Source organism: Peromyscus leucopus, chromosome 22, assembly GCF_004664715.2.
Source record: "Peromyscus leucopus breed LL Stock chromosome 22, UCI_PerLeu_2.1, whole genome shotgun sequence".
Classification (NCBI taxonomy): Eukaryota; Metazoa; Chordata; class Mammalia; order Rodentia; family Cricetidae; genus Peromyscus; species Peromyscus leucopus.
This window is the reverse complement of record NC_051081.1, coordinates 17286290-17299642: the sequence shown is the minus strand read 5'-3', so window position 1 is coordinate 17299642 and position 13353 is coordinate 17286290. Positions and strand designations below refer to the sequence as shown.

At 41.2% G+C, this 13353-nt stretch overlaps 1 protein-coding gene across 4 annotated transcripts in view; it reads right to left on the bottom strand.

Moving 5' to 3' along the window:
• Window positions 1–13353, bottom strand: part of Fbxo11 (F-box protein 11) — a 79651-nt gene that overhangs the window by 4196 nt on the left and 62102 nt on the right. For all 4 annotated transcript variants that reach the window (XM_028893008.2, XM_028892998.2, XM_028893012.1 and 1 more), the window contains exons 12-18: window positions 8544–8761; window positions 6758–6843; window positions 5379–5473; window positions 2907–3029; window positions 2709–2794; window positions 1476–1552; window positions 1246–1389 (exon numbers count right to left, since the gene is read on the bottom strand). In XM_028893008.2, coding sequence (XP_028748841.1) covers window positions 1246–1389; window positions 1476–1552; window positions 2709–2794; window positions 2907–3029; window positions 5379–5473; window positions 6758–6843; window positions 8544–8761 — 829 coding nt within the window. The remainder of the gene's footprint in view (window positions 1–1245; window positions 1390–1475; window positions 1553–2708; window positions 2795–2906; window positions 3030–5378; window positions 5474–6757; window positions 6844–8543; window positions 8762–13353) is intronic.

Below are 13353 nucleotides of genomic sequence, written 5' to 3'. Positions count from 1 at the left end.
CTTGCCCACATTATACCAAGCCCCTACTTCTGACCAGCTGGCTTGTCTTCCTCACTCTCATTCACTGAATATGAACATGAACGTGGGTGTGCGCATGGAGGTCTCTGTCTTGTGGGAACTGAATTCAGGTCCTCAGCCTGTGCACAAGCACCTCTATACACTGAGCCATCTCAGGGCCCTCTGATGCTATCAAGACGGTTAAAACCCCTCACTGCACATAGAAAACCCCTTAGCCAGCTTCAGCTTCCTTCACTTCTTGCTCCTTCTAAACCATTTTCCGTTTCCCTCAGATTTTGTTAACAATGTGCCACTCCATTTATAATTGTAGATTTTTTTTATTTATGCTCTTTAGCTATCTCTACCAGTGGTTGGTACATAGATGTTCAATCAGGCACTACAAAATAAGTCAAAGGCAAACAATTATACTTGGAAAGCCCTCCAAAAGTTGAATATTGAGACATAGCTCAAGTTATTTTACTGTAGGAACCTTTGCTCAACACCCTGCAATTACAACCAACCCCTCTGTCCTTGTCTTTATTTTTTGGAGACAGTCTCACACGGAGCCAAAGCTGGATTTAGGTTTGGGGCGTTTCTAATTCAGACTTCCAAGTGCTGAGACTAGAGGTGGGAGCTGCCACAGTTGGCTTGACCTGTCAGCTACGTAAACGTTGAGAATCTCTATCATCACTGCCTGCTCCAGTAAATGACCGTAAGCACTGGTGCATTTCTTTCATGTGGGGTAACCCAGAATCTGGGTGTTGGGTGCACTGTCTCACAGTCTTATCAACAGTTTATCTGTAAAGGACAGTCAATCACTGTAGGACTTACGCCTCAAGACCAACCCAGCTGGCTTTGTTAATTTAGTTCTTCAACAGTTACAAAATCAACACTTGTTTGCTACGAAGAGTTGCATGAATTTCACACGCTCATTTATTTGTCACATCTACTTCTGTAACTTGACTGTAAACGTTTATTAGAATAATAAAAGGACCAGAGTGAGGATGTGCAACTCTACCTTCAAAATGCTTTACTGACAACTGGCAGAACCAAGGTAGTTACAAAAGATGGAAATACTTGTTCATGTGTTTGAGTCTAGGCACTAATTTCCTAAACCATCGGAGGATGTGGTAAGGAAAAAGGTTCATCCATTTGTAACATTTTAGTTGGCAGTGTCACTGATCATTAAAGATATAGAAGAACAACAGAAAACTGGGTTTTTTACTAATGCAAACTTAACAACAATACCTCGACCCCCATTAAATATACAGATGCCACCATCTCTTCCATCATGGATTTTATTTCTTCTTAGTGTAGGATTACTATCTGTCTTAATCCAGACTCCAGCCATTGCATTGTCAAATATTTCATTGTCTTCTATACAGCCTAGTCCTATAAATGTAAAATTTAGGAACATTATTTAGAAGTCATATTGCTAAAGTTTATTAACACAGAAAAAGATGATGGATTAAACATACCAGAATTATAAACTAGAATTCCACCATTCTGTCCTCCCCAAATTTTGTTGCGTCTAATTTTAGGGTTGCTTCCAGTCCTGTGGGTAAGAAAGAAAGTAATCCCATTTCAATCACTCATTTTTGTTCAATAATTCATATTTATTTATTTATTTATTTATTTTATTTTGGTTTTTCGAGACAGGGTTTCTCTGTAGCTTTGCGCCTTTCCTGGAACTCACTTGGTAGCCCAGGCTGGCCTCGAACTCACAGAGATCCGCCTGCCTCTGCCTCCCGAGTGCTGGGGTTACAGGCGTGCGCCACCATCACAGCCCGGCTTTTATAACTACAAGCAACACTGATCATGACAAGAATTAACTACATAGGGCCAGTGACATGGCTCAGCACCCAACAAACATGGCTGATGGCCAGAAACCACATTGTGGAAGGAGAACCAGGTTGCAAGTTGTTCTCTGAACTCCACATCTGTGCCTTTGCACACATACCTGCTCACATGCACACACAAAATGACAATCTTTGTAAATAAATGATTAATCCTGTTTTCCCAGAGAACCACACCTTGTATTATTTTGCTATAGATTTTTGATATAGAGCTCTACAACTAAGCTAAACTGAAGTTACATGACTTTACATTTCATACATGAATGAAGTTAAAGGTTGAATTTATAATCATTAAGACTCAGGATTCTTGGGCTATACCTTTAATCTCAGAATTTGGGAGGCAGATCTTTGTGGGTTTGAAACCAGCATGATCAACACAGAGACACTGTCACAAAAACCAAAGTCAACTACTCCCGAAGACTTAAAAATATTAGAAAATGAGATGTAAAAAGTTATTCATGCTGGACATGATGGTGCATGTACTGAATCCCAGCACTAGCACTGTGGAGGCAGAGGTAAGCAGATCTCTGTTAGTTCTAGATCAAACTGGTCTACATAGCGAGTCATAAGGGTTGTTTAATACACAGCATAAAAGCAGAAGTTTCTGTTATACAGAATGCTAATGACATGCCAGGCACAGTTAAGAGCAGGTAGCAGCTGAGCTACTCTAGATGGCAGAGCAGTGAAATAAGCTAGCTCTTCTGGTATATGTTACTAACCCCTAAGCAAGAAAAGCTACAAGTGCAAAGAGAGTATGAATATACAGAACAGGATAAGGACTGGGGAGTAAATAAGCAATTTTTTAGTCTACATATTCCTACGTCCTTTGCAAAAGAAAGCCAAGAAAACATTTACCTTATCTGAACCCCTGAATACATATGATTGTAGATGTCGTTATCTTCTAGCACACCATGTCCATTGTCATAAAAATAAACACCAACCTAAATTTGAAGGGAAAGAAAAAAACAACTCTTTTTCACATGATAACTTTTTAGACAAAACAAAGCAAAACAAACATTAATGACCCAAAGAAGACCAAGGAAGTGATCTTGCCTGCTTGCCACTGTGTATCCGGTTTCTTCTCAGTACTGGTGTGCTGCCAGTTGTCACCCAGACTCCAGCCAGCGTGTTGCTGTAAACTTCATTCTCTTCTATTACACCTTGTCCCTTTTCATGCTGAACAGAAGTTAAACTGGTTACAGTGTATATTGTCTATAGCAAAAGCCCTAAGTGTGACCCTCCCTGACAGTTCTGCCAACAGCTGCAGGCTTTGTCCTTTTCAGCTAGGTAAGGAAATGAAGACACCTTTTCCTTTTCTAGAGCTGGTAACGGAACCCAGGACTCCCGAGAGTTAGGAATCTCGTCTATCATTCTTTATTGTGTGTGTGCATGATGTGTGAGGGTTTGCACATGCCATGGAGCAGCGGGGTGGTCAGAAACCAACTGTGGAGTCAGTTCTCCCCTTCTCCCTTTACATGGCTCTAGGGAGCAAACTCAGGTGTCTGGGCCATGTGCTCAGCTATGCCACAGGCTTTCCCCTGCCACACCATCTCACTGTGCCCCAAACTGCCCTCCCTGCTTACACGACCTCAATATATAGTCCAGTTCCAAAAGTAAACCAGGCTGATCTCAGAGATCCACCTGCCTCTGCCTTCTGAGTGCAGGGATTAAAGGTGTGAACAGCCATGCCTGGCCCAACATTGCTTTTTTTTTTTTTTTTTTTTTGGTTTTTTGAGACAGGGTTTCTCTGCGTAGCTTTGCTCCTTTCCTGGATCTCACTCTGTAGCCCAGGCTGGCCTCGAACTCACAAAGATCCACCTGCCTCTGCCTCCCAAGTGCTGGGATTAAAGGCGTGCGCCACCACCGCCCGGCTCCAACATTGCTTTTTAAAACAGTATTTTTAGCTCCTTTTAATATTTGTTTTCAAATTTTATTTTATATGCATTGGTGTTTTGCCTGTATGTCTGTGTGAGGGTGTCCGATCTTAGAGCTATAACCCCAAGTTGTTAGCTACCATGTGGTTGCTGGGAATTGAACCCAAGTCCTCTAGAAGAACAGTCAGTGCTCTTAACCCCCTTTTTAAAGACAGACTGTTCTCCAACTTTCAATTTTCCTACCTCACCCCTTCCTAAATTGGGTTTACACACCACCATTTTTTTTAAAATGTAGATTCTACTTGTGTTTAATCTTCCAAAGTTTTAAAAACATTCTTTATATAGATTTGTACTTTAAAATCTATCATAGTAAGAGGAAAAGTTTTTTTTTTTTTTTAAAGAAAGGAACATTTCTAAGATGTGTAACATACTAAAAATGTCTCATTTAGCAAAATTACTACCAACTTCTGCTGTGAAATTTCTCCAAAATGTTAAGGTTTCAATGTTACCAGAAATTTTACCACTGTTAGAAAAAATTGAAGACCCAGGTGGCCATTTCATTTTAAGGCTCTCATTCTGGGGGTGGCAGCAGTGGTTAGAGTTTAAATATTGCTTGTATAGAATTTCAGATTCATGAAGTAGTCACACTAACAAAATTCCAGGTTAACAAAACAGACTGCCAATTAGTTGCTACAATTTTAGAACACACTACTCACTACTCCCAGGAATTCTGCCTTTAAAGGTAGGTGAGATGGCTAAGCCAGTACAGGCACTTGGTTCTGAAGCTTGATTTGAATGTGATGCCTGAGACCCCCATGGTAGACAGAAAGAAGCAACTCCTTTACCTGTTTTTGACCTCCCCATTTGAGGAGTGGTATGCACCCCCTAAATAAATTAAAGAAGGTTCTATCTCCTGGGTTTCTGTTTTCATTTCAGTCAGTTTTAGCATGGAGCAGGGCTAGCCTCCAGTTTATTTTTCCACTTCCGGTATGGATCCCTACTGGCTGTAGGGTTCTTCCTGTCTGACTCCCCAGCAGTGATTACAACCACAAGTCGTCACACCTTTTTGTTTTTTAGTGGGTTCTGGAGCTCAAACTCACCTCCTCACGCTTGAATGGCAAGTGTACTGTCACCACCCTGTAGCCACCACCACCACCCCGGCCACCGCGGCACCCGTGCAGCCCTGTTCTCGGCCTGTGATTCTCCCGCCCTAGCTCTGTGCTGGAATTACAGGCCAACATATCCAAGCTGCCCCACTTTTTCTTTTCTGGTTTTTAAATGAAAGGGTTGGGACTTTAATAGTATTTTCATATAAGGCTTGAACACAAGAGTTGAGAGGTGCTTAGGAAGATGCACCCAAGAGCATGCCTGTAGGCTTTGTAGTTCTCCTTATTTCCCTATTTTCTGAGGCAGGTCGCATGTTGTCTAGGCTAACCTCGAATTTGCTTATTCAGCTGACAATTACATCTTGAACTTCTTTCTGGTCCTCCTGCCTCTTCCAAATCCTGGGATTATAGACTTGGGCCACTAGGCCAGGTTTAAGTGGTAGTGGGAACTGAACCTACTCCAGCTAAGCACTCTACCAATGAGGCATCTAGCCATGGGCCTTGATTTCATGCATACATTTACATAACTATATTCATTAACTTACCACATAAATCCCACCATGTTGTCCATCATGAATTTTGTTATGTCGAACAATAGGACAACTGTTTGTCCGAATCTGAATTCCTGCTAAAGCATTGCCTATTTAAAAATAAAATTTACAATATCAACGTTTAGAGCCTGGTACACAGTAAGGATTTTACATCAAGCAATAGTAACGATTCATGTACCAGGATTTTAGTGAGCATTACAAGACAGCACCAAGAAGACGAGAGTGTAAGTAGATGTAGGAATGTTGCAGTTAGGTCAGGCTGGTTGCCAAGGATTCATTTCCAATGTGACTCTGTACCGGTATTTTAGACTCTTCATGCCTGTTTTCTGATTAACAACTAGAGATATTTAATAATACGTACCACACAGAACTGATATGAATAGCATGTGTCTGGCACACAGGTATTTAATCGGTTTGCTGAATTAAAGCTTTAGTGAGGAGTACTTCCCTTCTCTACTGAGCTCAAAGTAAATTGAACTTCAACCAACACAGTTTATTATTAGACATTTAGTGAATGTAAAAAAAAAAATCATACCTACTCCTTAAGACAAGGGTCTTATTTCTCTTTTCCTGTGGTATTTGGCACAGTGCCTTGCATATAGAGCACTGAATATTTAAGTACCGGAGAATAATCTTTGAGAACTTATTCTTTTTAAAACGTTTGGGGTTTTTTTTTTTTTTGGTGTGTTTGAGTATTTTGTTCTCATGAATATTTGTGTATCATATACACTCTAAATATGGAGTTACAGACCACTGTAGGTGCTGGGATTTGAACCTGGGTCCTCTCAAGAACAAGTGCTCTTAACTGCTGAGCCATCTCTCTAGCCCCTTTATTGAGACTTTAAAGGAACTAGATCAGTCCTCTCACCTAGATAATTTCAGAATCGTTTATTACTAACATGAAGAAGTCAGGCTAGTCTTACTGTCATGGCCCCTGCAGAAGAGCAAGAGCCATAGATCAGCACTACACCATGGCTGTGGCCTCCACAAGGCCACAAAGTGATAGTGTGTACAGCAAGCTGAGGCACATCTGGCTCCATGGTACCTCACCAAACACACCAAGTTTATATAGGACATGATCTGGGAAGTATGTGACTTCATATCCTAGTGCACTATGGAATCACTCAAGATCTCCAAGGACAAGCAGGTACTCAAGTCTATCAAGAAGGTGGGACACACATCCAGAGGAAACAGGAGTTGAGCAATGTACAGGTAGCCATGAGGAGAGTAGAGGCCAAAAACCGAGCCTGCCTCACTTGTCCCCTCCTCATTCAATACATCTGTATGTGTCCAGTGTACACGTGTACGTACACACACACATGAAAAAAAGACAAGCTAATGTGTAAGTTTTATACAACAAATCATATGCTTACCATAAATGTCATTTCCTTCAATAAGGCCTCTTCCATCACCAAAGATGTAAACTCCTCCTTGATTTCCATTAAATATAGAATTCCCCCTATAATGTGAATTGATTTTTAAAAAATCATATACTTAACAAAGCTGGTTTTAGATAACTATATCATAAAATCATTCATGGCAATTTAAAAAATCATCTAGCTTCTATGGGCCTAAAGTTTGTTAATTTGCAAAAAAATGCTGCCTGATTAGGTATTTCTAAATTCTTTTATTATTTAAGATGAAAAAGCATTTATGGCTAGGCGGTGGTGGCGCACGCCTTTAATCCCAGCACTTGGGAGGCAGAGCCAGGTGGATCTCTGTGAGTTCGAGGCCAGCCTGGGCTACCAAGTGAGCTCCAGGAAAGGTGCAAAGCTACACAGAGAAACCCTGTCTCGAAAAACCAAAAAAAAAAAAAAAAAAAAAAAAAAAGTAAGAAAAACAAAAAGCATTTATTTATTTATGTTTATTTTGCAGTGCTGAACTAATCTAGGGCCTTCTATATTGCTGGGTAAGCTCTGAGCTCTATCAGCAGATCCCAAATAATGTTCTTTTTGCTGTTTTGATTGGTTTTAGTTTTTCAAATAGTCTCACTATGCAGACAGGTTGGCCCCAAACTGGTGGGGCTTTTCCACTCTCTGAATCCCAAGTGATGGTAATATAGGTGTTTGCCACCAGACCCAACTCCAAAATAGTTTTTTTAAACATTTCCTTTAGCTGGCTTAGAAACATGTGATGAATATTAGAAATCTTTTTTTCATAAACCCAACAGACAACTTGATAATTAAAACTAAATCAGCTAGGCATGCTAGTACAAGCCTTGAATTCCAATACCAGGAGGCAAAAGCAGGTGGACTCTATAAGGTCAGCCTGGTCTACATAAAGTTTGAGGTCAGCCAAATATACAATGAGACCAGAGACCCCATTTAATAAACAAAACAAATAACCTTTATGCTCTGATTAAATTATAATAGCTCTGTACTATAGGACTGACCAATGATGCTACAGAGCGAGATCCAGGACAGGCTCCAAAACTACACAGAGAAACAACAACAACAACAGACTTGCTTTACATTTGCTTGCTTTCTTACTGTGACCAGAGTGGGCAAAAGACTTAGATATTCTTAGTCTCTTTGTCCTAGGATCTTTCAGAGAATGACCTTCCTCAGTTACACTATTTGCTGTCTTTCATTGAGAGAGAGAGAGAGAGAGAGAGAGAGAGAGAGAGAGAGAGAGGAGACAAAGGCATGTTCTAAGAAGGTTACAGACCTATTTAATGACCTATAACATGGGTCATGAATAACCTTTGTTAACACCCTGTAAGTATGGGTTTTGCCTACATGTGTGTCTGTTGTGAGCTGCCATGTAGGTGTTGGAACTTGAATCCGGGTCTTCTGGGAGAACAGCCAATGCTATAACCAATGAGCCATCTCTCCAGCACCACACACACAAAAAAATATTTTAAGCCAGGTGGCAGTGGCTCACACCTTTAATCCCAGCACTCAGGAGGCAGAGGCAGGCGGATCTCTGTGAGTTCGAGGCCAGCCCGGTCTACAGAGTGAGTTCCAGGACAGCCAGGAACTCTCCATCCTCCTTTCTCTGCCTACCAAGTGCTAGCTAGGGTCACAGACCTGCCCCCAAACCCCCCTACATCCCCCAATCCCCGCACCAAACAATAAAATGAAAAATAATGTTTAAGAGTTGAAGTTCAGCCTCTTTTCTCAGAAAAAAAAAATCCTGTATCTGTAATTATACAAATACCTTATTGTTGGGTCACTATTTGAGGTAATCCATACACCTGCGAAGTTGTTTGCATAGATTTTATTCTCAATAAATTGTCCTCTTCCTTTTTCATGGACATATATCCCTCCGGTCTGCCCGTGGTGGATCTCACAGCGGACCACCGTGGGGTTAGCGTAGGCTTTTACTTCGAAGCCCGCTATCCTGTTTCTGTGTATGTTGCAGCTTTCAAAGTAACCCTGGAAAAAAAAAAAGAAAAAAGAGTTAAAATCTATATGTAAAGGCTACTTTCTAAATGGAAATGAAAAATACACATGAGAGTTCAAATGGCAATACAGCAACAATATGAACTGTCTTAATTATTGTAAATACATTCAACAGTAGAAAAGAATTACTTAGTTGTTAATGTCCTTTAACAAAAGGCTAAAGTCATTAAAATACACGATGACTATCTTAAAAACAATCAACAAACTGGGGCTGGAGAGGCGGCTCAATGGGTAAGAGCACTTGCTGCTCTTGCAGAGAACCTGGCACGATAGGCCCAACCTTCTGGAAGATGACCTGCAGTTGGGTGCAATGGGCCCAGCACCCAACCCTTACTACTTTGGAGGCTCATGCAGGAGGATTACACAATCTGATTCTAGCAGTTCTGGCTAGCCTGCATCGGAGAAGCCTAGCCTCAAAACCAGTATTAATGAACAAAATATTGACCTAAAACAACCGTTACGTATGGAGGTCTGTGACCCTAGCTAGCACTTGGTAGGCAGAGAAAGGAGGATGGAGAGTTCAAGGCTGGCCTTGGCTACATAAGACATTTGATATCAGCCTGGGCTATATATATGAGACCCTGTTTCAAAAAGCATTAGAAAAAAACAAAAGGTTCATTCATCCTAACCCAATGGAACTAGCCATTTTTGCTTTAAAATACAGTGTAAAGAAATGCATCTGCCGGGCAGTGATGGCGCACGCCTTTAATCCCAGCACTCGGGAGGCAGAGCCAGGCGGATCTCTGTGAGTTCGAGGCCGGCCTGGACTACAGAGTGAAATCCAAGACAGGCACTAAAACTATACAGAGAAACCCTGTCTCGAAAAACCAAAAAAAGAAAAAAAGAAATGCATCTGTTTTTAGATACAACTCCAGTATAAACATAAAGTGCTTCAGTAAAGCCGAACTGTAAAATGAATTTGTACAGAACACTGTTTTGTAACACAAAAGCCCTAATTATAGTTTTTGATGTAAAAATCATCTTTATTACCACAAAGAAAGAAGTACAAGAGACTCACATGAGGCCTCTCCAAATTAAAAAAAAAAGTACAGTGGTGCACGCTTTTAATTCCAGACCTCAGAAGAATAAGGCAGGAGGATCTTGAGTTCAAAGCTAGCCTATGCTACATAGCAGAATACTGCCTTTAAGTAAATAAGTAAAACTGGAGGAAAAAAGAAAACGAAAAAGGCTGTTTTCATTGAAATCACCATCCATAACCCAAATTATAATTTATAAAACATCAGCCAAGGGCTGGAGAGATGGCTCAGAGGTTAAGAGCACTGACTGCTCTTCCAGTGGTCCTGAGTTCAATTCCTAGCAACCACATGGTGGCTCACAAACATCTGTAATGAGATCTAGCACCCTCTTCTAAAAAAAAAAAAAAAAAAAAATCAGCCAAATGTTGCATACTCTGAAGAAGACACTAAACTAATGGTACCTCAGAATGTTCTTGGAATACAGTTCTCCTCAAAGTAATGAATATTCCTAAACTGAGTAGATAGCTATTGAACTTATAAAATCTAATGGTACTCCAATCTGAAGACAGTTTGTCTTTCTGAAATTCCCACTGGCCGGTAGTAAGACCTTAAGGTTGGGCTGGAGAAACGGCTGGGACGCTAAGAGCACTGGCTGCTCTTCTAAAGGCTTCAAGTTTGATTCTCAGCACCAACATGGTGGCTTACAACTGTAAGGGGATCTAACACCCTCTTCTGGGCTCCATGGGCACCGCGCACATGTGGTACAGACATACATGTAACTGAAATGAAGGGGAGTGTTTAGGGGGAAATGAGCTGCTGATCCTGTTCACAGGTAGAGTGCTCCTCTCTCGTGTGTGCACAAAAACCAACCCAACCCCAAAATATCAAAACCAAACAATACTTCTCTTCCCCAGACCAAGCCCTCCAGATATGTGGGACCTTCAGGCAGCTGTGTTTAGAGGCCCAGTCTCTGGAAAGTGACTGGACTAGACAGGCCCACCAAGCGGAGCGTCTACAACCGAATACAGGCTGCTTGATAAGAAAAGGCAAAGAGGAGGGTAGAAACATTCATGGTTTGGGGCCACATTATACTCTGGGTCATTTTGGATTTCTGCTCCCAAGAAGGCTGACACCAAATGTAGTAACTTCATCCCGGGTCAGAACCCTGAGTGAGAAACAAGCTTCTGCTGTAATAGACTATGTAATTATGTTCCCAGCAACATAAAGCAGGCTATTACAGGATAAATGGACAAATAGGAGTGGAAGGTAAGTAATACTTTTATCCAAGTATTATTTTGTTGTTTTAGCTTTTTATTTATTTATGTTTTTAGGGGCATGCTGGCCCTTGAACTCGAGATGGGTATGTACCCCAGTCGCCTGAGTGCTTGGGTTAAAGGTATGCATCACCATTCCCACAACCTACAGTGATAGTTAACAGAAACAATTTATGCTTAAAATGTAAATCTGAAGTAGGAAACTAAGAAGTGATTCTTTCTGGGTTAAAACACTTCCAGCTGGGTGGTAGTAGTGCACACCTTTAATCCCAACACTCTGTTTGAGGCTAGTCTGGTTTACAAAGTTGAGTTCCAGGACAGCCAGGATTATTATACAGAAAAACCCTGTCTCCCGAAAAACAAACAAACAAACCCCAAACCAAAATAACCTTATACTTCCAGGGGTTTGAGCACAGCTCAGCAGTAGTGTAGCCATTTAGCATGTTTGAGGCCTCGTGTTCGTACCCCAGCACCACCAACACCCAAATGTAAAACTCCAGCACTTGGAAAGTAGGAAAAAAAAAAAAATCAGGCATCTAAGGTCATCCTTGGCTATATAGTGAGTTCAAGGCCAGTATGGGATACATGGGAATTATTTCAAACAAACAAACTGTCCTCTGACTTACACATGCTCCCGCACATACACGCACTCTCTATAGCGCATCTATACTGTGCACACACACAATAATAAATAAATCTAGGCTTCCTATTTAAAGTGGTGAGAAATAAAAGGGTGAAAGTCAAATTTAGGAAATACAGACTCAATCTATCACGGGTTAAGTTCAGAATTTGGAAGAAATGTTTTGGAACTCTATTAACAATTTGACACCTCTCCTTAATCATTATCTTACAAAAAGGAACAGTCTTCAAACTGGGCATGGAGATGCATACTTTTCATTCTAATTCCATTGTGCAGATTTTGCGTGTTCAAGGCCAACCTGGTCTACATGGAGATTCTAGACAAACAATAAGTTAACATTCTTCAATGCATTGAATATAGGGCAAAAGGGAAGACACCCTCAAATTGTGAACATCATCACTGATTTGAAGGCATGAAGGAATTACTCTTATTTATTCTTTTTTAAAAATCTGTTTGTATGCCTGTGCTGCACAAACAACCATCTCCTTTTTTGAGGCAGGGTCTCTCACTGGGACCCGTGTCTAGTCTGGCTGGTCAGAGCCCCCAGGGTCCTCTGCCTCTTCTTCCTCAGGACCGAGATTACCTAGCATGGGTCACCAGGTCACCACTACACCTGCTTTATTTAAAAATTAAAACAAAGACACTGGGATCATGCTCACTCCTCAGGCCTGCCCAGCAAGTGCTGCTCACCACTAACTGAGCCACCTCACTGCCTTAAGAGAAGCGCTGACTGGGGCGGCTCTGGGAGAGGAACAAAGGCCCCCACTTTCTGATGCTGGGGAAAACCCCAGGGTTTCACGTGTTCTACCACTTAAATCCCAGCCCCAGAATCCTAGCTTTTGAAAGATAAATGCTAAAATATTTACACAATAATTCGGTCTGGATTTTATTAATACCAGTAATGCTCAGTTCTGTTTCCAAACAATCCAGAATGTGAGGAAAGGAACAGTGTAAACACGGAGGCAGTGAGAACCAAAACTGGTCCGAGAGCTCGGAGGGCACATCAGGATGTTACATTATTTTCCCTAACTCTGGGTATTTTACAATTGTTTCATTTAAAAAATGTTCAAAATTAAAAATAAAAACCACAAAATAAAGAACCAGAATCCTACAAAACAATGAAGGGACTGCAGATTCTAGAAAGTCACACCACTTTGCAGACTCAGCTAAGTTCAAAGGTAACCAACAGGTATTTTCAAGGGGCAGAAATCCAAACTCCAAACCTTTAGGTTCTTCTAAGAATGAAGGAAGAGGGAAAAAAAAAAAAAGGCTAGCTGAAAAAACCCAGACACATATCAAGAATGAACCAGAAGGTAAAATTCAGGAATGGGGAGTCATGGGACATGGGGAGAATATGATAAACAAATACAAGTAAATACAAAGCAGCAACTGTAAGAACACCAATGTTTTCAGCATTTACAAAAGAATTTATAAGGTTGGAGAGACAGCTCATCCATTAAGAGCACCGGCTGTTCCTGCAGAGGACAAGAGTTCAATTCCCAGCACCCACATGGTGGCTCACAGCCATCTATAACTCCAATTCCAGAGGAGGATACCCTCTTCTGGCCTATGTGAGCATTGCACACGTGATACACAAGGACAAAACACCTATATACATTAAAAGGGGGGGGGCAGCTAGGCATGTTGGTGTACCACTTTAATCACAGTGCTCAG